Source organism: Electrophorus electricus, chromosome 7 (assembly GCF_013358815.1).
Source record: "Electrophorus electricus isolate fEleEle1 chromosome 7, fEleEle1.pri, whole genome shotgun sequence".
Classification (NCBI taxonomy): Eukaryota; Metazoa; Chordata; class Actinopteri; order Gymnotiformes; family Gymnotidae; genus Electrophorus; species Electrophorus electricus.
In genome coordinates, this window is record NC_049541.1 from 14,121,736 (window position 1) to 14,147,673 (window position 25,938).

A 25,938-nucleotide genomic window follows, 5' to 3' on the forward strand; every position below is an offset into this window, starting at 1 on the left:
TCACAAATGCTTAAAATGAACAGATGTTTAAATAGAGAATTTAATGAATCTGTAAGTGGTATACTTTCCAAGTACCAGCAATGTAAATGCTGTAAATGCATTGAGTTTTGATTCTGGTGGCATTTAATTATTTTGCATTAATATTCAGACATGTGACAGGGTTTGTATGTCTGTGGGAAGGGACACCATCTACTGAGCAACGGTCCAATCGAGAACTTTTACTTTGAAAAATAAACAGACACCCCCCCAATTGCAATGCTTCACTCAAAATGTTAGCCCCCTGAAACGGCATGGGTGTCAACATTTTTCCATCTAATGAAAATGAACAGTGTTCTGTTGTAATATTGCGTTCATTGAATTTCTACCTGACTGCGCACATTCGATAGAAAAATGAAGTTAAAAGTCAAAATACTTTTCCAGGTACCCGATTTGGGGGGGATGTGGCCAATCTGGCTAATTAGAAATCTTGCTTTTTGAAATTCCTCCTTGATGTATACTCTCCCGAATACCTATTCATGCTTCTCAATAACAATATACAGCCAGGCACAAATGATTTAATTGCATATCATCTGAAATGAGTTATTCATGCTCTCATCAACAATCATTAAAAAAAAACCCCACACATTTATTTTCCCTGGACTATGGCACTGTACTAATGTTCTTCTCTGTGGCCAGGTCGGTGAGCGGATTAGTTCCTTCAGAGTAGCGTTGTGATGGTTCTAATCTAGTACATGCCCCTAATACATCTAGGAACAACTTTACAGGCTTATCATGAACCAGATAGCAGGCTTCAAAGTAATGCTCCCCCACCTCAACTTCCTTCAGACTTCATCCTGGCTTCTAAAACTGAGAAACCTGCACAATCTGTGTCAGATCGTGAACAAGCCTGTGCACCATGATTGTGTCTTTGAGTATGGCCTCCTTGCTAATGTAATTGGCTGGAACCATTAAGTCAAATATTAATTCCATTGCAAGTGGTTAAAGCAACATTATTTGATCTCCTCCTAAATTTATTCTAGTACCTTTATTATTTTCGCTTAGTTATGTATTGGGTTTTATTTTCCCTTATTTTTAAAACTGTGTACATGGTTAGTGAAAGAAACCAAATGCACTTATATGCTTTACAAAGTTTAATATTGTCATTGAAAGCAAGACAAAAGAAAATTTAGAAGTAATTGTCACTTCTGTGCCAAGCTGGGGCATTCCTGACTATTTTTGATAATCAGTAGTTAATCAGTCCATCTGCTGAAATCAGTCCATCTTCAGGCCATAAAATAAGTGTCATTTACTCTAGTGGGATGTCTTTAGTTGAATCTTATTCATGGCCTACTCCGCCTGGCCTGTTAAAAGTAATTGCGATGGCTTTTGCCAGTTCTGGGATGCTTTAGTCTGTTGCTGAACTGGTCATAACAGGGTATGGCAATCACATGTGGCTGAAGTGAAGTGTTGGGGACCCCACGTGATCTCTGGGCTGCAGGTCGGCCACTGTGTGCAGCTATCTCTTCATGGTGACGTCTTATCACTGGCAGAAAGTGACTTGATTGTTTCCTTGAAGAGGTTTCTCCATATCTGACATAAGGCTTAACATCTGGGTCCTTCACCGAACTCTCAGCCATGCCCTGGTTTGCCAAAAACATATCGTTCAGTATAATCACTGACAGCTTGTTAGAGGTCTTTTGGATCTTGGGGAATTTGGTTGCTGGCGTCGTTGTTGCCATATGCTGGGTTTTCTCCTTTTTTTGTAGACCTCCAACAATCTTAGGAAAGCGACAATGACCTTCCACGGCATTCTGTGGGGCCAGGAAGGAGCAGTTCTTACCAAATGAACCACCTTTCATGTTGGTATCTAAAAGAATAAAGAATGTGAGAACATTAGATAATTGTAGCACAGAAGCAAGGGACCCTTAAGTCTAGGACTTCAGCATAGATATTTGAAGTTATTAAATGTAATCAAAACTTACCTGTTTGTGTATATTTGAATAAAATATTCGAATAAGATCACTGTTGATCGTTGGGATAGTAATATAAAAGCTAGCTAAACACTGTAGCGCTGTATTCCGTTGTAAACACCGAGTGCCAAATGATGATGGAATCTCTCCGAAAGAAAACTTATCAAAGACGCACATTATTGCGCCATAGACTCGCGCTGTTACGTAACTACACCTTAAGGATTCTGCGACCGTCTCTAAATATGATTTGCTTTATAGGCCGTGCAGTCAATACCAATTATGTCACGTGATTTTCCCTTCTCTCACACGTTGTTTTATCTGACGCTTTTATCCAGAGCGACTTACAATTATGACTTGAGTACAACTTGGGCAGTTGAGTGTTAAGGGTCTTGCTCAGGGGCCCAAAAGTGGCAACTTGGCAGTGGTGGGATTGAACCAGCAACCTTCCGATTACAAGTCAAGTACCTTAAGCATTGAGCTAGAGAAAGGAGTACGTGCAAGGATATAACTTGCAGAATTTTTTTATTTTATTTTAAGAGTAACACATTTCAATCTACAATCTATCTGTTCAGACAGATATTGTCCACGTGATTCTCAGAAAGGAAAACACTAGCTAGCTAACTAGCTAACAAACTAACCGTTTGTGCTGAAACTGAGTTGAGTATTTACAACCTCATGATAAGTTTCGTGGCACATACATAAATATTTCAGAGACACAAGTGAATTTACTATTGCTTTTAATCGCAGTACTCCACAATATATTAGTTATTCACATCATATAGCAGGTACTAACGCCCAGAGTATTTCGCATAGGCTAAGCTAGCTAGGTATCTGGTGAAAACACTAAGCATCAAGTATAAGCAGTAAGAACAACATAGCTAGATAGCTAACGCTAGTTAACTAATGGTTTTTAAAACCAACGTTCGTTAGAGTATAGGAATGTAGGAAATGCATCATGAACACTAATTGTTAATTATCTTTCTCTTGGTTTTGAAAAAAAAAGACCAACCCACTGAGGGGAGAAGTTATGAGATTGTACAAGAATAAGGTAATTTGAATATATCCTAGCATCAACTAATTTATACTTCTGTGTTTTATTTATTTGTTATTTGTTTTGATCTAAAAGCTTCTCTATCTTGGAAGAGATTACCCAAAAGGCACTGTATACTTCAGGGAACGCTTAAAACAGCTTTTATGAAGAACAGAGATGTCACCGACCCTGTGAAGGTCCGAAAGTTTGTTGATCGATGGGAGTTTGTAATTAAGGAACTCGAGGTCCATTTCTGGGCCTCGAGTTTCTTAGGAAAAATAGAGCGATGAAAAAAACGATATTATGACCCCGAACACTAGTGCCTCAGCTTCTCATACAAAAAATAGGACAAAAACACAAACTTTATTTAGACATCAGAAGCGTTTGAAGATCAAAAGGCTATTGGCGTAAATGATGGTGTATTTTTCTTTTATCTCATAAAAACCTTGATGTGCCAGTGTCACAGTTCTGAATAATTATCATGTTGTGTTTTATATTCTTTTCACATACAGTATATATCAGGGTGCTCAGGACTAGGCTAGATATAATCCTTGGTAAAACAAGGGTCACAACATAGAAATTATTCATATAATTTGTTTAGGGTGGCCTCATTTATGTACATTGCATGTCATTGTAAAAGTGTCATTCTACCCAAGTGAAAACTAACATTTCTTGTAAATAACTGCCCTATATTTATGATGGTGGAACGCAGCAATTACAGAAATGTGTTTTTAAGACGATATCTTTCCTGGTTTCATGTGTATTTTAAGGTACTCTATCAGTTAAAATGCTGAAAGGTGGAAAAAGTGATGGTTTATTGTACAAATATAAGATGTCTTCACTGTAAAAACAAAACAAGTGTCCTATGTAAGGGTTTTACGGGACTGATATTTTGTGATGTCTAACTCAACATCACAAAATGCAAGGTTGGTGTTACCAGATTTCTTCTCATACTTCCCAACCAGGTCAAGTTTATCTGCGTTTCTTGTGGCCTGGAAGTAAGGATAAAATAACATGCAAAAATTTAAACAGACAAAGATAAAATATAAACTTCACACCCACCTTCTGCTTTAGAGTTTTGTAAAGTTTGTAGCAGGTTAAATCCTCCTTCACTACTGTCAGCCCTGGTTGCAGTTTTAGAGGTCTACCCCCTGTGTAGGTAGAATACAAGGGGAAAAGCATGAACATGATCTTTTTACTTAGAAGTATTTTTCAGTTGTGGTAAATGTAAAGTCATTCATTACCTGAAAGCAAACTTACTGCCAGCCCCACAACTATGACAACTAAGGTCCCCACAGGGCAGAAATACAGGTAAGAGGGAGTACCAATTATCAGCCAGCCAAGGTCTGTACAGATAAACATGAATGCATTGTGATGTAAAGTCCCTCCCGTTACCAAGCTTTAGGAACCCTCCCCACCTGTCCAGGGCTTTGTTCTGCTGGGCTGAGGTGATGTAGCTTGCCTGTGTAGGGTACCTGGTCCAGTTTTTTAATGCAGCCTCAGCAATAGTGAAGTTACAGCCATGTGTTTTCAAAGTGAGAGGCCTGGTATTCGCAGGTAGGGGGTGATAGACCTGGGCTCCAGTACATACCCAGAGTGATATGGCTAGTTCACTGACCAGCCCAGCCAAGCCTCCCTGCAATACATACCCATGTTAGACTCTTAAAAAATAATAAATAATACACTTCTGCAAGTTTTCCCTTTATATGCTACTGCTTGTCTACAAAGCATCTACATCAAAGATTTCTCCTGTCTTCCCATACTCAGATCACTACCTCATCATAAAAAAACAAAACAAAAACCACCTATTTTCTGAACCTCAGAGGGCTCAGTCCCACAACACCTTCACATTGTGGTTCAGAACTCAGCCCAGTGGTTCAACCCAGAGCCTTGACCTCATGACACCTGGCATGTCCTTCCTTAATAAGATCTAAACATGCCTACAAGGGAAAAATCTTGTGTGCCTTAGTGTTCTTTTCCTCAATGTGCAAATGAGCTTCACTTATATTGACCCATCCCTGAACTCCTGGGCTTCTGGGATGACATGCTGCTGCTTTAAGAACCAGGGCCCAGCGGAGAGGTGGTTGATGACCTGCGTGTGACCCCCTGGCCATGGTAAGTTGGGTCATCAGTGAGATGCTCCAGCAGAGGGAGCCCTCAGGCCTGGATATCGCCCACTTGCCCTTCCTGTCTGTTCTGGAGCAGTGAAGCTTATGAACACGAGGACATCTGTGTAGGTGGACCTGAGACAGAAGTGGAAGTCTCTAGCATCCAGGGGAGGCAGCTGCCCAAAAGTAAGGGAGAGCCTGGCCTGGAGATGAGAGCTTCTTGGCATTTTATAAATGTGCTTTGGGCTTGTGAGAAACTTCAATATTTATACCCTGTGTTGACTTGGTGTAAGTGATTTGGGTTTCATCATTCCTCGCTAGTTGCTTTTAGCACTCATTGTCCTTTGCAAACTGGACCCATGTTTATGCACTATATGTGGGAGTTTTAAGCAGAAAGTAAAGGAGCACTTCTCTGATAGTTTTATTTAATGACATTTAACGCAGCATTGATTAAGGATGTACTTCAATTTACTAAGCTACTTGAGACCATGCTCACATTTTAAGATTCAAAGATTAACACACCTTAGATGAAGTGGGAATTAATCAAATAGAAAATTCATGCTCTAAAGTGAACACTTTCTAACACCCTGTATTCTAAATAAAGCACCAATTTAAATAAGTGATTTTACCAAGCCTTATAAACCACCCTGAGTTTACAATAGTTTTTATTGACCAAACACAATCTATAAATATGTACATGAACTACAGGGGGGCACACAAGAACACACTCACAAATGCTAAAATGATGTCATTTTTATCACGGAATAAACCTCAGTAGAAAGAAACATCACATTGACTCCTGCGATTTGCATTTTTTACACTAAGTATTTACTAAACAGTTACAACTGCACACAACCAAAGGCAATGAGAACATGATAATGTCCATTACGAACGGTTTAAACCAAGAGTACATCGATATTGCTAATCACAGGTTGAACATAACGGATTTTCCAGAGTTTAGCGGTCCAAAGTGGAAAAAAGTATCAGGTTGGTGTTTGCCACTTGTTTTGTTTTAGTAACTTTAATAAGCAAAGCAACATATCCTCACATCCTCTACACCATCCTCATAGTAAAATAGACAATTTTGTAATAGAAAGTAGTTCACATTATTTCACACTAGGTGCAAAAATGAAGTGGCGAACACATTGGTTTATTTCTTGGCCTAATGATTTTTGCTCAGATCCACACCTTTTGATCCCACATCCTACCACTGTATGCAATTTTTACAGTGAATTTGTAAAATATGGACACCCCCTGTGAAGAGGTGTGGTTTCAAATTGTGGGCCTGGTTTTAATCTCTAGAGCTCAGTTTGAAGAGAGAACACTGGTCCTTGGTTAGAAGGCTTTTTCTCAGACTAGCAACGTTAACATGTTCTGAAGACTGCAGTGTAACTACTTAGAAAAGTGTAGTTTCCCTTGCCTGCTCACTTTTTTTAAAGGTAATCCATGATAAAAACAGCAGGGTCTCAGGATGTTACCACCACCATCCATAGGCAAAAGTGGTTGAAAGCCACCAAGTAAAAACATTCAGTCACGGCATCCAAGTCCAAGCATGTTTCCAGTAGGCCGGGTGGCAGTGTTCCACTGCCCCCATCATTAATGAGCCTTCAATGACCTCACCCATCTGAGAAAGCACGCAGAAAGACAGGCACATCTTTGGGGAGGTGAGATAGGGAGTAGGGTTGAGCAGGTCATGAAGGTGGTGGGTGTAGAGGGGTCTTTAGGGTTTCCACTCCCCCCCATGTCTTCACTTCAGCATCTGTCTCCATCTGCTCCTGTGTGGGCTGAGGTTGTCAAACATCAGACGAGGCTGGAACTTGAACCTGGCAGAAGGGAGACCAGCAAGTGAAAAGCAGGTGAATTTACTTATGTGCAAATTAAATGCACGTGTGGGTCTGGTTTGGCACGAAGTACAGAGTGTCATGGACAAGTGATAACATGCCTACCGTGAGTCATAGACCCCTGGAGTTCGACATGACTGTCCCGAGCAGGACTGCAGCATCATCAGACGGTGGTTCATCCTCTCCAGGACCTCCTGGTCGATGGTCTTGGCGATATTAGTTAGTTGGAAGGGGTCTGCTGTCAGGTTGTAGACCTCAACAAACACCTGCAGGTGGGAGAGGTGGGGTGTAGGGGCGATTAGCTGAGAACAGTGTTGTTGTTTTTTTGTCTGAAGATGGAGCCTTGATTTGTTAATGTGCTGATTTTGGTTCACCTCATTATCGTCAAACTCACAATACTGCAAGTTGGCTGCCTGGGACAGTGTGCGAACACAGGCATAGGTATTGTTATATGAATCCTCACACACACAGTCAGGAAAACACTCCTTGAGAGAAAGACAGAGATTATAAAAGATTTAGGATAAAATAAAATGATCCCATGGAGAATAATTCTGTGTGGACACACATTGCTCCAGTACATTATGACAATAAATACCTTACATCACACTCCATTCCACATTTAAACTTTGTTTTTAGCTTAAACAAAAGGAACAAATGTGTTTAAAACCATTTTACATCTGGGAACCACAAATGTTTACCAAGGTGAAGGTGGTGGTCAGAGTAGAGAATGTGAAGAGTGCATTAGGATTTCCTCTGCCTATTTGTTCAGCAAGTTTGAAGATGCAAGTGTGCATGTGTAGACACACACACACACACACACACACACACACACACACACACACACACACACACACACACACACACACACACACACACACACACACACACACACACACACACACACACACACACACACACACACACACACACACACACACACACACACCCTACCGAGACACCTGGACCCAGGATGGGGCAAGCTGGGTCAGAGACATTGTGTCCTTCTCCCTCATATTCCACCAGGACATCTGTCCTCCATGTGCTGCTATTGCCCTTCCCTATCTGAGACACACAAGCAGACACCTGGAGATGGCTTACAGCCTTCCTTTACCACTCAGGGGAAAGGCCATCAACATAAAGCTAGCAACATTCCAGAAGGCTATGCAAACTGACCTAATAAAGTGAAAACCCAAAGGTCTTCTTGTTTATTTATTGTATTTTTCCCCTTTTCTTCTGCTACATACCATAATTGGAAGAAAGGACATCCCATCCATCTGTGTCTTATTGGCATTGTACCCTGCCATGTCCAGGATAGTTGGACCTAAATCTATATTAGCCACAAGTAACTGGGGGAAAATTCAAAGGGCCATTAAGTGAATGTAGAAGATCCTGTGACAGGAATGATACTGACTGGAATACCTCAAAGCTTGTCTGTCTTACCGGGCTGGTCTGGTTGGGCTTGATGTTGGGCCCTCGTACTAACAGAGGAACCCTGATGTCAAACTCATAAAGCTGCCTCTTGTCCAGAGGGAGAGAGAACTGGCCTGCAAGTGTGAGCAAAGAACTACATTATAGACAGATGAGGTAGAACAGGGCTGGATGAATCAGTTGTACTTGCGAGTCCGGATTTTGGCTCTGGGTGTACCGGTGTGGTAGCCGTTGTCCGATGTGAAAATGACGTAGGTGTTCGCCAGCTCTCCCCGAACCTCCAGTTTCTTCACTACCTTCTCCACCAGGTCATCCACGGACAGGAGAGTGCGCCACCTGTTGGAACACCGAACCTACATCAGAAACTACTCAAGTCAAGGCAATGTCTCAACTTGTCAGGTAAAAGGCAACAGATGTTGACATTCACCTTTTTCTGTAAGCATTGTCAAGGAATTCCACAGAGGAGTTTGCCATTGGAGTTTTGGCTTGTCGGATTAGCCAGTGTTTGTCCTAATAGAGGAGATGGATGTATTTAAGACACTGTGAAGAAGAAGAAAACTGTTCAACAAGTCCATCTGAAACACAGAGACAGTTAGGTACCTTGCCATGGATGTTAAAACTGGGATCTCTTGGGGCTTTGACATTGGGAAACTGGCCCTCATACTGAGGGGCAGCTGTCCAGGGAGAGTGAGGGGCAGGTGTGGACACCATCATGAAGAATGGCCTGTAGTTAGACTTGTACTGGAGGAACTCTATTGAGATGTTGGCCTAGGACAGGGCGAAGTATGGAATATGACTGTCTGAACAATACAACATTTGTATTTAACTTCATGCACTTTTCTCCCCAGCCACACTGGTTTAATCGTTGAGTCCTTAATTATGTGGTCCAGGTTTGGTATTCTTGAGGACCGGCTCTCACCAAGACATCAGTCAGATAGTCCTCACTATAGTTCTGCCCATGCCTCTGTGCTTTGCCATTTACAGACAATGTGTAGTTGTAATACTTTGAGTTTTTCTCCTGTGGAAGGCAGTAAAGAAGACAGAACTGGTATGAGACACAGCACAATGTAGCCCTTGGAATAATCACGATGACGCTCCAGGCACAATGATAAAGCACCTCAACCCCACCTCCTTTGGTTTGTTTCCACTTCTTTAAACAGAAATTCTAAGCATTTTTTTTTTGCAAAAATCTACAATATGTTCCCAAAGGCAGGAAGTCAATAACCACTGAGCAGCCCCTAAAAAACAAAGCCTACAGTCAGCACAACTCCACGTCTTCAAATGGCAACCAAGATCCCTTGCTTCTTCTCCTTCATCCAGTTGACTGGAAATTTTTGGCTTGAACAGCATTTATTTATGCAAGGATCTAAATAAACATAATAAATGTGCTGTCCTCCTTTCCTGACTGCCCGTGATTACATTTTCTCAGGGCAGAGGGCAAAGACTGAGGAGTCTGTCATGTTCTCCAAGTCATGCAGTCTGTACTTAAATCACCAGCCTCTCCCATGCCTGTCAAAGTCAGAGCTACTGCATTCATAAGCCCATAAATAAACAAAGTCCAAAACAGATACACTATACTAAAAATACAGCACATGTGCAGACTTTTAAACAGGGCTTGCAGAGAAGCCCTCATGTAAAAAGACAGATTGATGGATTTAAAAGTACGCTAGAACAATGAAGAAGCTGGTACATGTTCAATGACAGCTATTTTGGGATAAGCCTGCCCAAACAAAAAGAAATGCTGGTTAGTGGGTGTGTGATGGAACCATGATCCTTACCAGCGCAAACCAGTAGTCCCAACCTGAGGGCACATGATCCACCCCTCCAGCCTCTTTGTTACCGTACTAAAGCCGAGACGGTGGGGGGACAGTCAGACAGAGCTCAGATCAGCTTAGTGGAGCAGTGCATTAACCCTATGAAGTTACATTACATAAGATCCTACAAAAATCACTATATGGATAATTATCCACCAAAATGTACTGTTATTCCTTGCATACATATTAACATATGCCATATTTACATGTGTAATATATTTGCATAATATGCATTGTTTGTGACTGCGCCAAAAGGACATCATAGTATCTCTAAGCAGCCAATGCTGCATGATGTAGAAAAAACAGCAATCACCTGTAACCATTCAGATAAACCTGGCCTGCATAAACAGGCAGTCAAAAGCAGAAATACTAAAGATTCCCATACCTCATTCAGATACTTCCCAGCAAAAAACGTCTGGTAGTATCCATATTTCTGCAGAAGGGCCGGGAATGTGGCAGGCTCCTGAGTCTTCTGCCAAGACTGACTGCTGCAGTTACCCTCCAGCGTATTGTTGATCACATGGTGGTTGTGTGGGTATTTGCCTGTCAAGATGCTCGCTCTGCTGGGGCAGCACAGTGGACTGGCAACAAACTTAAGGATAAAAGAAGGGGTGAGTGTAGGCATTCACATTTGGTATTGTTCAAAAATTGGTCCAGAAGCTATCTGAATGATTTTGCATTAATATCTAGAACTGAAATGAGAATTATTTAGAGTTGGAATATAAACAGAGTTATAGAAACAGGGAACAGCCTATCAAATCGTTGCACACAAACAAGCTGAAAACGAATTATATAGGATTTCGAGAAGCTTTCCATTACTGAAGTGGAGATATTAACTAGGTGTGAACAAAAATTCACATTATTATTCTTTACATTGTCAACGACCCACAAACATTTTTTTTCTGTATATAATTAATTGTACTCTATAACACGCAAAATACAGTTTCAACAGTTCTACGTACCGTATTTGGAAACGTTATTCCAGCATCACCAATCAGCTTTCTCGTTTTGTTTAAGGGAATCTATGGGATAGGAAACCCATCAAGAATCACACAAACCAAGAACTGAACACAGGCAATGAGCGAAGGACAACTATAGCAAACTTACCATACCACCAATCGAGACGTCCAAATCATCGGTCAATATCAAAACAATGTTCGGTCTGTGGTACATGTTGGCCATAACAGGCAGGTTACTCAGTAGCAAAATGACGCAGATAAGAGCAAAATGAAACATTGCCCGGGGACGTAATCGAAAGGAGGCCATATTTATCGGTAGATTCAAAGCACGCAGATTTACTAGGACGGACGTTTTGGACTAAAGAAAGCGTGAAATTGTATTAAGAAAAATATGCTTCTTCGCTGAAGCCTAGTACTTTCCTGTTTCCATGTCATGTGCTGCGTAGGACCGGAAGTCCCGGTCATCTGACGGCTACTTTGCATGTAATTCATTTATAGCCTAGCTTTTAGGGTTTTTTAAAACGTCTTTATCTCTTAATAAAACATATAGCTAATCAAAGTAACGTAGCTAACCAAATTACGATAAATTAAATTGATTTGCATTCTGTAAGAAGGCTGTATTTAGGAGTACCGTTAACTGTACTTGACGATTGATTTATTTTAATACCGGTTTATGTTAACTGGGTTTGAATAAAAATACATAGAGCGCATAAACCTATGGCGCTGATTTCACCTGTGCGAATTACTACCCAACACCTGTTGCTGTGGAACTCCTAAAAAAGTTTGGAAATGGGCTGTACTATTCACTCCTGCAGGGGCGCGCAATCAACACTCGGACGCTTGCAGGAAGGAAAGGAGAGCCTGGGAAGGCACAGTTCAACCCAGCTTAAGGAATGGAATGCACCCGGAACTTCAGTTCCTTGTTTCTTTAAAAAAATATATTGTCGTTACATACGTGCTCGCAAATGATTATGCTCGAGCTGGCAATGCAAAACGCGTAAAACAGTTTTCTGGACATTTCGCAAAAATGTCTAGTGTGGAGGTTAGTGAGCTCGACCTGAAAGAAGTTGACATATGCGACGGTGACATCTGTTCTGAGGAGGAGAGCGGAGTTTTCGTGAACTCAGGTGCGTCCTTCATTGAGGGTTTCTCGGCACTCCACAAATGGGTTTCTAAAAACAATGCAATTACTGCCACTGTGCCAGACGTAGGCCTACAGTGCGCGTATGGGGCACCAACACTAAACACCGTATCATCCAAGTGCTCTCAGAGGTCTAATGGAGCAGCCAACGCTGCTGGCGTGGAGCCGGGCTCGCGCGGACGTAGCGAACGGTCGGACGACGACGAAACGAGAGCTACGTGTCGCGCATCGATTGTGGACCGTCTTCTAGTGGAACTTTATGATACCTATGCAAGTACCAACCGCGTAAGTGCGGATAGCCTGGATAGTTCCACCGAAACGTCCAGCTCAGACGCGTTTCTTGGGAGGAGTAATACCGTGTCAAATTTCCTACAAGAGCTTCAAGAGAAGCACACCAGGAGACATCAGATGAAGTACCTCGCGCAAAAAGGTCAGCGCCCTTTTAGCGTTTTCTCAGAGAAGAAAGTCATGCTTATATAATGCATCATAACACACATTAATAATGGCCGTTAAAGAAAGTCAAGTTCTCCCTTTTGAAAGGTGTTTTAAAACATTTTAAAGCTAGGTTCACTGTGGATCACTACTTTTACGAATGGATATACTTACAAAAAATAAAAACAGGTGCCTCGCAAGATTTGGAATGAACAGATACTGGACATTGTAATTTTACCTTTTACTACAGTGACTTTAATTTTTTTTACATAGTTTGCATAGATGCATTTTTGACTTGACTATTCATTTGTTTGTTTCAGACAGCTAAAATTGATATTGACCTATAACGCAAGCTACTTTGTTTAGGCATCATTTAAATTGCCTTGATCTATGCCCAACGCTGTTACTTGAGAGAGTGCAAACCAGGTATCAGATCAGGTTTTGCGTGATATTCCTCTTCAGATCCAGAGGAACTGAAGTGGATTATTCAGGAAGTGAAGTACCGGATTGGGATTCAGTCTGCTAAACTGGTACGGCAGGTGAAGAGGAAGGACCGACTCCATCACAAACAGCAAAAGAAATGTGACATAGTCACTGCCTGCCTGCAAGCTGTCTCCCAAAAAAGAAGTAATCCTTAATCATTTTTCTTATTTCATCCATTTCCTGTGCTCAAGAGATTGACTGGGATGCATGATTTTATGCTGTTCGTGTCTAAAGTGTGAAGTGTGTATGTCTTCTTTTAAGCATGTTGTAGAGTGTTTTTATTTTTTGCATGTTGGTTTGCTTTGGAAAAAAAGACGGTGGTAGATTTGGGGCTCCTGAGCTTAAAGTACATATCAAACTAATTTCCTGCAGACAAAATATCTCTGGTGACGTTTGTCAAAATTAATTTGCCAGCTGATTGCCAGTTTGTTTTTCTCTTGGCTTTAAAACTAAATGACTGTCATGGCTGAATAACTATAATGAGGATGTTGCCTGCTGTCAGTTTGTCTCACATTTGATTGAGAATAGATAAATGTAGAAAAAAAAAGACGTGTTCAAGAGTCAGTGGGAAATTACTTAAAGGAAGGCATTTTTAACACCAAAAAGTAGCAAACAATTTATGAAATTACTATTTTTAGATTTTATGTCAAATGCAGTTCACATGAGAGAAACAAATTGCTTTGTAGACCTCAAATTAACTATTTTATGCTTCATAGAGTGGGTGCCCTATATGGAGGCTGCCATGTTTAAAATAGATTTAATACAGAATCTCTGAAACATCCAGGCCACTAGGTGTGACTATAATGGTGGTTTCATAATGTGAAGAATTATTATTGGAAAAATTACTTGCTTAATTACTTATTGTTCCTTTAATGTAGGTGGAAACTATCACCGCTTTACAAATACTTAATGTGTCTGTCATTTCTCATATTGGGACACAAAAATCAGAGTTCCAGGTACATGAAGCAGAAATCTGTTTAATTGCTTTCTTCTCCATTTTATCCACATGCAGCACAACCACTAATAAGCAGGTACAGTATGTTTGAAAAATGTCGAGCTCTGTATGATTTTTGTTCTGTTTGTATTCTCATCACTGAATGGATGGCAGCCTACAGATGGCAGCATCATTGATTGGGTTGCATAATGTGCAGCTTTCTTTGTGAAATAATCATTTGTTGAAGTTTCATACCATGACAGTATAGTTTAGTGGTTTCATGCTATGAAATGTGATGAGCCCAGATCACTGTTCTTTTCCGTATTTTGACATGAAATGCACAGAATTTGAATATACAAGAGATTATTTAAAAGAAGAAATTTTCTTAAAATTATTTTTGTCTGTGACACTTTTGTAAACCACAGAGTCTGATTTTCCCCTATAGGTAAGCTATGTATTGTCAGGATTTTGCAGCTGTGCTATCTTGAGGTACAGTGGTGGTGTACCTCAGTGGTGGTGATGAACATGCATTTTCTATGTCTGCAGTTCGTTTTTGTTTTTTTTTGTTTTTTCTTTTCTCTATGAGATGCAGTATGGCTAGTTGCAATAAAAGGGTGGGGGTGTAACATGATAGCACGATAGCTGTATTTTGTATTTTATCTGTAATCACGTTTTTAGGCATGATGCAAAATGATTGCATCAACCAGCCTACTTAATTTACAAACCGAGTTTGTTTGTATGGCTTAGCCTAATGTTTACTTAAATTGAAATTCTTCATAACTTTGGACCCCTATTTGTATCTAAGTCCACTATTATTAAGCAAACGTTTAATCAAAGCTAAGCTTAGTTACGTGTGCCACTACAGTCTCATGCTTTGGGTTACTCATCAAATGCCCACGGTATTTGCATGTGTGTACACCCGTTTTTATTGGTCTCTTTCGCGTCGCTCCCTCCCGTTGCATCTGTGGGCCTTTCTGCACCGCCTGCTCCCACGTGCTCCTTGTGTGACGCGTATGTGGGTGTGCAACATGGTTCATCACCGCGGAATGCGCGCTGCAGATGCACCTTTTCTCCTCGCATCACGCAAGCTCCTTTAGAAAGCGGAAGCCCTATTTTAATTTAAATTCGAATCAATTTACGATACATTCTAACCTTTTACATTCTGATGTATCTGATAATTGATGGAGGATAAATTACGCGTTGAATATATGAGCAAACGGTGCAGCGGACGGATTTTATTACCGGAGACATCACCGTGAGATGTATTGATTAGATCGCCATTTTTCCTTACGTAGAGGACGTTTAGATTTTTTTAAATAGCTTATCATAGCAATATGTATATGTCTACAAATATAAACATTTCAGACATTTTTTAAATGCGCAACAAGAATCAAAAGAGGTTGGAGAAAGGAGAGTGCAAAGGTTTTAAGGTGGATAAAGAACGTACATCATTTTTTGCGAGTATTGATTTATTCCTCTCCAAATGAAGAAGGACAAGTTGGGCTCCTCTAAAAGGTCTAAGATTTGTTTAAAACGCCAGAGTGCTGGAGGAGTCGGTAATATCATCAGTAATGTCCTCAAGAAACGCAATGGTATCTCCCGCAGAGCCCCTCGCTTGTTGTGTACTCTGGAACCAGGTGACCTTTGTTCTGGACAAATCTGGAACTATATACTTTTAAATTACATTTTCACTTACATTTGTCTGTTACTTTAATGTCAATGTTAAGTCAAGTAAACTATTTCTGAAATGGTAAGATGTCCTATAGACTGGGGTATTCCCAGTAGTTTTTTCTGCCTTAAATCAGATACGTTTAGATGTATTACATAGCCTGATATGGTTTCACGTTACCATTTTATGTTTATTACACCCACCTCTGCTGCATGCATGCATGCATGTATGTATGTATGTATGTATGTATGTATATTTGTAGTGTTTTCCTTTCTTAAATGCTTCTCGTTTAAGGTTTTCTAAGGGTGGAAAGTAGGAGGTTCCAGAGGTAATAATCGTGACAGTTGATCCTTTGTAACTAGGGCTGAGAGTAGGCTTAGTGTAAATGCAGAAATGTCTGTTGTACTCTGGTGTGTTACCCGTAACCTATAGCTGGATGCTATGACGGACACTGGTTTCTCTTCGTAATTTGAGAGTATCTGGGACAAATAAATTAGAATATGTTTAGCAGATGTGGCTTAGTGTTTGTTCTTCCTGTTCCACTGATTGTTAGCCTGCCGTTTTGTGAAGAGGCGCAATGGCTGCTGGTAGGTTTAGGTTTAATAGAATTGATTAAAGTAAGTTTCTTTCCTTTTGCGTTCTGTGTATTAAGGTTTCTCATTTATGCCAGTTTGACTAAATATACAACAGATTATTAGTATTTAATGCTCAAAATATTGCAGTCGTTTCTTAACGAAAGGCGGAAGTGGATAATCAGCACCACAGCGCTCCGGACAGCGACAGCGAGATCCTCTATAGGTTTATTTCAAATACTACGGCTTCGGTCGCTAAAAATGATGTTTACAACTGCAGTTACAAAACTGTGTTTGTTTGTTTAAAAAAAAAAAAGATTTGTGCATCTGCAGTTCGGTTATGCCTTCGTCTGGTAGCAGTGACATTACACATGGACGAGGATACTAAAACGTCGAGCAACTTGGTTTCCGTCTTCGAAAAGAAAGTTTATGGTGAAAATGAGGCAACTTGTCACTTCATGCAATGATGAGGTTTCCTTCCCGTCCTTCTCGATTTAGCTTTAAATTCCATTGCAAAAGGACGTCCGGTCCTAAACGCAAACTGTAGTGTAAGGTATAGGGAGTATGTGAGAACGACTTACAATCGCGCCTGAATACACGCAGGCAAGCATGAAGCGTTAACTGCATTCGCACAGTTAACGCAAGTACAAGTATAAAACAAAATAATGGAAACGAAGGTAATGTTTGGATTTGTAGTCTGTAAAGGATCACTTCCACATAATCTCTAGGCCATCTTGGCAGTATACAGTAGAACAATTTAACAATCGATTTTTGACGTTTTTATTCTATTAATAGTTCTGGGCTGTCCCACAACTATGCTTAGATTGTATGTAAATGTAGGTTACAGGGGACGGCGTTCTTGTCATTTTTAAGGCATATTCTTAACTTCTCACAGTTGTTATTCACTCCTGAGACAGCTTTTCTTGTCTTAAATATGTAATTAAATATAGTCTACAGCACATCTCATGACACATTCAGTTGCTTATTCATTTCTGTAATGGACTTCTTATTAGCTTTTTGTAGCTTTATAAACACAGCTATTTTAGTGAAACATACATGCATCATCATAAATTGAAAGTGTGGATGTATATTACTTTTGAATTGCAATTTAGCCACTTGTAAAGCATACCACTTACTTCCATTAGATATTTTCCCGCATTTTGTCCACTCCCTTTGAATACACCTTTACAGTATGGCCACTGTTTTTTCCCTTTCTTTTGTAGGTGTGGATACTAGGTTGAAATTCACTCTAGAACCATCACTGGGCAAAAATGGATTTCAACAGGTAAGCATTTGTCTGCTATGACTCGGGCTGTATTTGTTATCCCTGCTCCTACATTTCTTTTTAAGACATAGTACACATGGAGTCAAAGGTTTGTTTTTGTATTGTCTTGTGCTTTGGGATGGAGCATTCACTAATGTGTATCCTGTAGTGGTATGATGCCTTAAAGGCAGTGGCCAGACTCCCGACAGGCATCCCCAAAGAGTGGAGAAGGAAGGTATGTCAACAACCACATACTCTAATTTTGCCCCCCCTCTTCCTCAAGGGGGGGGGGGGGGGGGTCATGAGAGTTTGTACAGTTGGCTGATTCCATGTTGTTTCATCACTGGTTCTTGTAGAAAAGGGCTAACAAATGCTCTAGAGTTGATTCTAGATGTGGCATTTGCATCTGGAATCTGCTGCTGTTGCCCCTCACCGTGAAGACCAAAAGCCTGCACTTTAGTGAGAAACAGTCCAGGATGTAGACATAGATATGTCAAACACTGCCATGTTGAAAAGCAGGACTCAGCATGAGGGTTTACCATGAAGTGCAAACAACTGATAAGCCTCGAGAATAGAAAACAATAATGACCTAAAGTATACAGCCACACTTGGCATGGGTGTGTGGTTGCCAGTGGAACTGACTCATATGCCTTTATTGATGTGGCTCTTCTTGTACAGCTGTATAATGAATCCTGAAATTAATGGAGATATCTCGGATTCAACCAAATTTCCCAAAAATCAATGGACTACAAATTTTCCTTTGCAAAAGAACAATGACTGAATAGATACTACTAAAATGGGTATGGAGTTTTTCAGGGCCAAACAGAGGAATGCTCCTAACTGAGAAAGTCAGTCACCCCAGGTGAACCTCATTCATCAAGGATTTTCTGTAGCAAAAACATCACTGGATGAGAAAGACCCCAAAATGAGTGAAAACTGAAAATATCTGCAATGCAGATCTGGCAGAGCTTCTCTGGAGAAGATGACCATCTTCTACTAATGTTTATGGATTATAGGCTTCAGGCAGTCATGAACAGCAAAGGATTTACAAGCAGCAAACCTGGTCATTTTATTAAAACTTTATGTTGATCTTTAAGATATAGGTCTTTGTGTAAAAAGGTTGTGATTCCTGTGTTTCACCCAGTATAGCTGTAAATATCCTCTAAAATGAAGTTGACTTTCTACACTTTCATTCCAAATCCAATGTTTTTTAGTAGAAAGCCAAAACAATTACATTTGTTTTACTGTCCACTTGCCTCTGCGTATTAGACGGTGTTGTGTGTATGTGTATAGTAACATGCTATACTGCTTCAGTATGATGTGGGTAAATATTATTTCTAAATAGTTTGGTTTGTTCTGCGTTAGGTGTGGTTGACACTAGCTGATCAGTACCTCCATAGCATCTCCATAGACTGGGAGAAAACCATGAGATTTACTTTCAATGACCGCAGCAATCCAGATGATGACTCTCTTGGGATCCAAATTGTTAAGGTATTTCTCATGTTTTCTTGCCCTGCTTATAAACTATAAAGGCACTTCTCTAGCTCTTGGTTTAAACATGAATCATTTGTCAAGTCATACTTTTCTGCCCAGCAGCCCAAGCAGTCAGAATGGGCTGACATGGCATTACATGTAAATATTAGATTGTGAGTTGGACACACAATGCTGAAAGCAGAGAGCTGGTGTCTTGCTGTCTGAGACATTTGATGGTGTAAAGTGGAATCAGTATGATTAGACGTCTGGTGCAGCAGGATGTTTGCTGTGGGCAGTGTGGCATCTTAAAACGCGTAATGGAACAGGCAGCGCATGGGCTCTCCTCCCACTGCTGTAGGCAAATGATTCATCTCCAGCTTACGGTTCATAGGAGGGCAAAGTCCGTTCTCCTCTCAAACACACTCACTCCCTGGAGCTGCATCCTCCCCCCCCACTGCTAAATTTCCCTTTTACATTGTTACTTCCGAAGCCCGTGCACCTTTTGTGTTGTCTCAGCCTTCCGCCTAGGCACAAAAACAATCCTGCTGTGCATGGCGCTAACGATCGCTATTGCTGTTGTCTCCTACAGGACCTGCACAGGACAGGCTGCAGTTCCTACTGTGGCCAGGAGGCAGAGCAGGACCGCGTGGTGCTAAAGCGGGTACTGCTAGCCTACGCGCGCTGGAACAAGGCCGTGGGTTACTGCCAGGGATTCAATGTGCTGGCCGCCCTTATCCTAGAGGTCACAGAGGGCAACGAGGGGGACGCTTTAAAGGTCAGTGACTCCATCCGGTTGCCTCCATCCCTCGGACTCGTTCTTCCCTTTGACCTGATTGGAATGTTGTTTGTTGCGCCCTCTACAGGTGATGATTTATCTGATCGATAAGGTGCTCCCCGACAGCTACTTTGCCAACAACCTGCGGGCTCTGTCCGTGGACATGGCCGCCTTCAGGGACCTGCTGAGGCTGAAACTTCCAGAACTCTCTCAGCACCTCCACCACCTACAGAAAGTAGCCAATCGGGCGGGTGGAGGTGAGTGGCTACCCCGCCATGCTCTTACCACTGATTGTAGCCCCTTATGGGTAACTAATGCTCTCTCTCTCCACTTTTCTCAGTATGTTGGAACAAAATTGTAGAGTAAAGTAAAAAATTGACAATCTTGGTAAAATAATGGTGTCCCATTTCTTTTACCACCTTATGATATTTGTGCAAATACATTAAAGTATTCGGTGAAGCCAGTTTAGCCAAGCTTTACTAATTTCACATATATAAAAAAGAAATGCTTCAGCCCACAAAGAACGCACATTCCGTTGGGGTTTATCTACCAAAATCTCCATGTCTGTCTGCTGTAGCTCTCCGTATCGTTTACAGTCATGCTGGTGTTGTTCCAGGCAGCTACGAGCCTCCGCTCACCAACGTTTTCACCATGCAGTGGTTCCTCACCATGTTCGCCACCTGCCTTCCTCACCATACTGTGCTGAAGATCTGGGATTCTGTCTTCTTCGAGGGTTCCGAAGTGCTGCTGCGGGTGGCGCTGGCCATCTGGGCCAAACTGGGAGAGTGAGTTAGCCAGCAGCTGCTTTTAAAAACCTGGTTATGTTCACAGCACGGTACACATCAAATCTATATGCCAGTGATTGGACACTCCCTTTCTTCTGCAGTACTAATAGAATATATGCATTACAGCTGAGCTGTTGTGAGAGATAGATTTTATATATATATATATAATGCAAAATGTTGTTTTCCCTCCTAGGAGGATTGAGGAGTGCCAAACTGCAGATGAGTTCTACAGCACTATGGGCTGCCTGACTCAGGAGATGCTGGAGCACAACCTGATTGACTCCAACGAGCTGATGCAGGTGAGGGACAAACAGCCTGACTGTGATGCATGGAAGACAGGGCAAGTGCATTAGATTGTAGTACATCCAAGATGCGCTGTTTATGGGAAGGAAGGACATGGTGGTGTCAAAGCTCTGCCACGGATAAAATTGCGCGCTCCATGGAAAGTGAATGCAATAGAGTAATGGTAGTTTTGCATTAAATGCATATCATAAAAATATAGGTTTGCTTTAATACTGATATCTGATCTGTGTGTGCGTGTGTGCGTGCTCTAACAGACTGTCTACTCCATGGCTGTCTTCCCGTTGCCCCAGCTGACTGAGCTGAGGGAGAAGTACACCTACAACATCACACCCTTCCCAGCTCCTGTCAAGGCTAATGGCAGGTGTGGAAGAATGAGAAAGCATGCTAACATTACACCACTTTACTCACCAGCATTGTAGCCTTATCACAGAGCAGGAAGTTGGCAGTAGAGCTGACTGTTTTGTTGTGTGTGTGTGTGTGTGTGTGTGAGAGAGAAGGTCATAGGGATGATAAGGAATAGAGTTGGTTGGAAGCAGTTAAATTATCCAGCTGCTACCGGTTATCGTAGGTTCTACAGATACAAGGGAAATCATGAAGACATGAAGTACTACTTGATGTCAGAGGACAGTTAGTTCTGTAGAACACACTCATTTTCAACAAATGTGATCACTGTCTTTGTTCTAGATGAACAGAGTGATTTTTATACTAATAATAAGAATTGTATTCTTACAGTAAGCATTTTTAATAAAATGGCCACCAATAAACAGTCGATGTCCATCATTCCCCGATGATATCACTGTGATGATTTTGATCCCTTCCTCTGTAAACTTTGGAACTTTTCCTGATAGTAGCCAGGGCCTGTATGGATGGGAGAGTGATGATGACGGTGATATGGATGATGAGGACTCTGTCATCACTGCTCTGGGATGCCTGGGACCATTGGGGGGCCTTCTGGCTCCTGAGATCCAGAGATACCAAAAGCACTTAAAAGGTAAAACTGCAAACCTATTGATGCTCTCTCTCCAATGTTTTGCTGAAAGCAGGCGTGGACGTGTAATTCTTGGTGTATTCTAGCAGCCTACTGCATTAAGTGCCCCTCCCCTTTCCTGTTCTCTAATCCACTTCCTGCAGAACAGGAGACGGAGGGATACGTTTATCAAACAAAAGCGATAATTACCATGACACTGCATTTTTTTGAGGTGCAAGCAGGGAGAACATGGCATCTGAGTCCTGGTGATCTGAGGAAGTCTCCAAAGACTGTGGGTCTTTGTGCAGACTGTGGGTCTTTGTGCAGGCTTGTGTGTGCATGTGTTTCTTTTTGTCCGGGCTGTCAGTGGAGACCATATTTTTACCCCGTCAGTACTGCTGCCTGAAATGTTTCCAGTGCTTAATGTGTCTCCCTTTATCCGGTGCCACTGACACTGCCCCTTTTGCCTCGTCCACCCCCCCGCCCTCCAGAGCAGCGAGGTGAACCCCCCTCCCCCTCCAGCAACATGGCAGAGCTGAGCCCCGGGGCAGTGGGCGCCGGCCGCGCCGAGCACCAGGCTGCCATCAACAGCATGATGCTGGAGCGCATGAGCACGGACATCAGGGCGCTCACCAAGCAGTACTCGCGCATCAAGAGACGCCAGCAGCAGCAGGCCGGCCTGCTCTACATCCGCACAGGTCAGGAGGTGCTGCGCTGCGGGACCTCAGCCCTGCGCTCTCTCGCTTGGCATACGTGAGGCCTTAGTCAGCATTCATAGTGCCCTTGTAATACCCTCATATTACCGTCTGGTAAGCAGGATCAGGGTTTTGTCAAGTATGTTACGCATATGAGGAATTTTTGGCTTGGTGAATGCTTATGTAATATGTAAAAATTAATTAATTAAATAAATCAATGCACATTTTATTTATTTATATATATATATGTGTGTGTGTGTGTGTGTGTGTGTGTGTGTGTGTGTGTGTGTGTGTATTAGCGATGGAATTTAAAACAATGCTCAATACATTTTTTTTGGGCCTCAGTTTAAACTTTTGAAGGAATCTGTCACAACTACCTTTAACCTTTTAACCAGAGTGTTTCTCTTAAGGTTAGATATGACCAGAAATTGGGCTGCATAAGACAGACCCATTTACCAGTGTTTCAGGTTTTAGCAAGACTGAACACTTTCTGCCCACCTCAGTAAAAGGGTTGACTCTGTTTGGGATCCCTGCTTTAGGCTCATGTTTTGTCACCTGTTCGCGTGTCTCCTCAGAAATGCCAGTGGAAGCTGAGCCTGTTAGCCCTCATCAGGCCAGTAAAGAGACAAGCCATGGAACTGGTACTGACCACTTAGGGTTTGGGTGTCGGGCCTCCTGTAGTAATTCACTAATCATGATTTTGCTGGGCTTTGGGTTGATGGATGTTCTTTAGGTGAAGGCAGTCTTCTCTCTTGATCTCGCTGCATCAGTGCTTCATGCTGTGGCTGTTTCTGGTCTTTTTATTTTGGGGAGAGAATTTATTTTAAGAAGAGAAGTCACTAAAGATTGTATTTTGAAATTCCTTTTTTCTGTAAATCATGGTCGGCCATGTGCCTCTCTGTGCAAATGATCTGACTTTTGTTGATTTAAGGCATTGCGACGGCAATGGATTGTATGTCTTGAGTTAGTAAAACTGCTATGCCGCTCCTCATCATCAGTGTATATTTCGATTTCTTATTATTATTTTTTTTCTAGACAAATGTCCAGCCACCAGTGTCCTCACATCCCAGGTCCATTCTTCTCCTGTGGTCAACCACCTTCTACTAGGGAGAAAGCCTCAACCTGCCCAGCGTGCCTCCAGAAATGGTATTCTCTATGGGCCCAGAGGACACGCTGGCCCCCTGCCTCAATCCCAGTCCACCCCCAGCCTGGAACAGGGTGCTCGGGCCAGGCTCCAGTCCCCCTGGCGTGCCCACGTCCGCGCCCATCGCAGGAATCTGGCCCGGGCACGGGCCCAGCTGGGCTTTGATGATTCGCTGTCACCGGAGGACGACGACAGCTCGGAACCCAAACTGCCGTTAGCTGGGGATGAAAAGACTCAGGAGGATGTGAAGGAGCAGCACGTGGAACAGGAGGAAGGTGAGCGGGAGAAGACGGACGAGTCTGCGCAGGTGATTGTGGAAGTGAGAGACTCGGACTTCCCCCTGCAGGACAGTGGTTGTGAGGAAGAGGGCGAAATAAAGGAGACGGAAGAGCGTCTGTCTACGCTAGAGCTGGAGTCGTCCGAGCAAGCCCCTTCTTCTGCCTCATCTGAGCCGGGGTCGACCTCGCCAATCCCACAGTCGGAGCCACAGCCATCACCGCCGGCCCTGATGGTGCCCTGCTGCACCCACCGCACTGACTCCTCCAGCTCCGAGAGCAGGGCCGGCTCTTTGGGGCGGAGTCCTGTTGTGGACTCCGCCCTGGAGCTGGCCCCCAAAGCGCAGCAAATCTTCTCACCCTTCCCCTGCATGAAGGCACCCCGCAAGTCCTTGGCAGCCAGGAACCTGGGCCTCTATGGCCCCACGTCCAGGACCCCGACCGTGCACTTTCCACACATGAGCAAAACTGTGAACCGCCTGGGAGCTGGCACTTCTGCAGCCACCAGGAGGCGATGACGAGTGGCGTTGACATTTTGTGAACTTTCGTGGGTATGCACTTACTCTTTGTCAGAACTTGGGCACATTCTAATGGAAACTCTTTCAGGTGTTACAGGCATAAGTTACAAGAGTGTACATCACAGATGCCATTGGGTTGTAGTCGTACACTGGTGATATAAAATACACGCGTGTGTATATATAAATGACTGCATTTCCTGGCTGGTAAAGTTTACCTTTAGGTGTGTTGAGAAATTATATATATAATTTTTTCTTTATTATTATTATTTTTTTTGAATTTATACTAAATTCTTTCCTGCATCTTTTCTCTCTAGTATTATTCATCATTGCAGGAGAATGAGAGAGAGGAGTGCTTTAAATGTTTTTGCTGCATCTTAAAGCCATTGGATCTTACCATAAACACACTGGATGCATGTGTCCCAGAGCAAAGAGGTTTGTCTGACTCCACATACATCTTGTTTTGACTGGTAAACGCCTCAATTATGAACGGAAGACTGAAGACACAAGTATGAGTTGCCCAAAGAGTATTACTGATACCCAATTCGCTTGACTTTTTTTTTGTGTAAATTTCATGGATTTGCCAAAGAGGCCCCGTCACGTTTGTTTGCCTTTTTGCTGTTGTTTGCTTTTGCTTTTTCATTATGTCTCATTCCTATTTACTGGTTCAGTTATTACCTTTAAACCTCTGCCCTTCATTTAAATTCTTTAGGTTTAAACCTTTCAAGCTCACTGATTGGTTTTGAATCAGAGAAATGTAATGCATAAATATTCTAAAAATGTACCATGGAATATTTCCTTTCTCTGTTCGTTTTGGTTCTTTTGGAGAATTAGATCACATCTTCACAGTCAATAAAAATCAAGCATGAATAAGAAGACTTGAGAGTTCTTTTCCACCACAGTATTTTATATATATATATATATATATATATATATAACACTTCCTACAGTGATTATAGCAAAGTGTCTTCCTGCTTAGAAATAACCCACACCTTGCTGTTTATCTTATGATAAAAGTTGTGTAATTGTTCCTACAACAGACTGCTCATCTTTTGTACTGTCCATCATTGCATTATGATTTGCTGAAATGTGCAACACGGACTTAATTTCCTTGGAGAAAGGATGTCTCCATGACAGCAGATCTGTCGTCACATGTCCACTGCACAACAAATGGGGGCAAGGAACATTTCAGTCAATTCAACCGGTTTGAGAGTTGCTTGACTTTGATGTATTGCCTTCTTTAGTGTCACTGTAGAGCCATGAGGCTCTGGCAAAACATTCTGATCTTTGAGCTGTTTTCAAGATTGAATTCATCGATCATTTGTCTTTACATGTCTTTTCAGAAGAAAGAGGCCAGTGACCTTTTGTAAACTAATGCCAAT

At 42.0% G+C, this 25,938-nt stretch overlaps 2 protein-coding genes and 1 long non-coding RNA gene across 7 annotated transcripts; 1 reads left to right on the forward strand and 2 right to left on the reverse strand.

Annotated features, from left to right (window-relative positions):
* Nucleotides 1–4,044: 4,044 nt before the first annotated feature.
* Nucleotides 4,045–4,520, reverse strand: LOC118241753. The gene is made up of 3 exons (XR_004776344.1): nt 4,398–4,520; nt 4,224–4,325; nt 4,045–4,130 (listed from the first exon to the last, which is right to left on the reverse strand). It is a non-coding gene; the product is annotated as an uncharacterized LOC118241753 (long non-coding RNA).
* Nucleotides 4,521–5,735: 1,215 nt separating this feature from the next.
* On the reverse strand, nt 5,736–11,581 carry gnsa (glucosamine (N-acetyl)-6-sulfatase a). The gene is made up of 14 exons (XM_027015846.2): nt 11,278–11,581; nt 11,133–11,192; nt 10,556–10,762; nt 10,135–10,200; nt 9,276–9,374; nt 8,957–9,124; nt 8,784–8,866; nt 8,574–8,692; nt 8,369–8,472; nt 8,173–8,274; nt 7,880–7,990; nt 7,303–7,413; nt 7,034–7,194; nt 5,736–6,910 (listed from the first exon to the last, which is right to left on the reverse strand). Exons 1-14 carry the CDS (start codon nt 11,434–11,436, stop codon nt 6,835–6,837), a joined length of 1,626 nt encoding a protein of 541 aa, XP_026871647.2. The 5' UTR covers nt 11,437–11,581; the 3' UTR covers nt 5,736–6,834.
* A 243-nt stretch (nt 11,582–11,824) lies between these two features.
* Nucleotides 11,825–25,138, forward strand: tbc1d30 (TBC1 domain family, member 30). 5 transcript variants are annotated; one of them, XR_004776341.1, is made up of 14 exons: nt 11,828–12,700; nt 13,165–13,329; nt 17,584–17,645; nt 17,794–17,859; nt 18,990–19,115; nt 19,687–19,872; nt 19,961–20,129; nt 20,489–20,657; nt 20,851–20,956; nt 21,215–21,321; nt 21,809–21,951; nt 22,419–22,625; nt 23,658–24,780; nt 24,874–25,138. XR_004776341.1 is itself a non-coding variant. In XM_035528620.1 (14 exons), the coding sequence occupies exons 1-13, from the start codon at nt 12,028–12,030 to the stop codon at nt 24,557–24,559; spliced, it is 3,081 nt and encodes a 1,026-aa protein (XP_035384513.1). In that variant the 5' UTR covers nt 11,828–12,027; the 3' UTR covers nt 24,560–24,592; nt 24,874–25,138. The 5 variants fall into 5 exon arrangements, 4 of the variants coding, with proteins under 4 accessions (XP_035384514.1, XP_035384513.1, XP_035384512.1 ...); XM_035528620.1 differs by having other exon boundaries at nt 23,658–24,592; XM_035528621.1 differs by having other exon boundaries at nt 11,825–12,700; nt 21,812–21,951; nt 23,658–25,138.
* Nucleotides 25,139–25,938: the final 800 nt, after the last annotated feature.

Excerpts from the sequence above, each read along its gene's own strand:
- gnsa (XM_027015846.2), bottom strand. The coding sequence starts at position 11,436 with ATGGCCTCCTTTCGATTACGTCCCCGGGCAATGTTTCATTTTGCTCTT. Across the intron at positions 8,275-8,368 it reads AGCCCAACCAGACCAGCCCG|TTACTTGTGGCTAATATAGA; the intron begins GTAAGACAGACA and ends ATTTTCCCCCAG. Across the intron at positions 6,911-7,033 it reads CCAGGGGTCTATGACTCACG|GTTCAAGTTCCAGCCTCGTC; the intron begins GTAGGCATGTTA and ends CCCTTCTGCCAG.
- tbc1d30 (XM_035528619.1), top strand. The coding sequence starts at position 12,028 with ATGCACCCGGAACTTCAGTTCCTTGTTTCTTTAAAAAAATATATTGTC. Across the intron at positions 12,701-13,164 it reads GAAGTACCTCGCGCAAAAAG|ATCCAGAGGAACTGAAGTGG; the intron begins GTCAGCGCCCTT and ends ATTCCTCTTCAG. Across the intron at positions 20,130-20,488 it reads AGCCAATCGGGCGGGTGGAG|GCAGCTACGAGCCTCCGCTC; the intron begins GTGAGTGGCTAC and ends GTGTTGTTCCAG.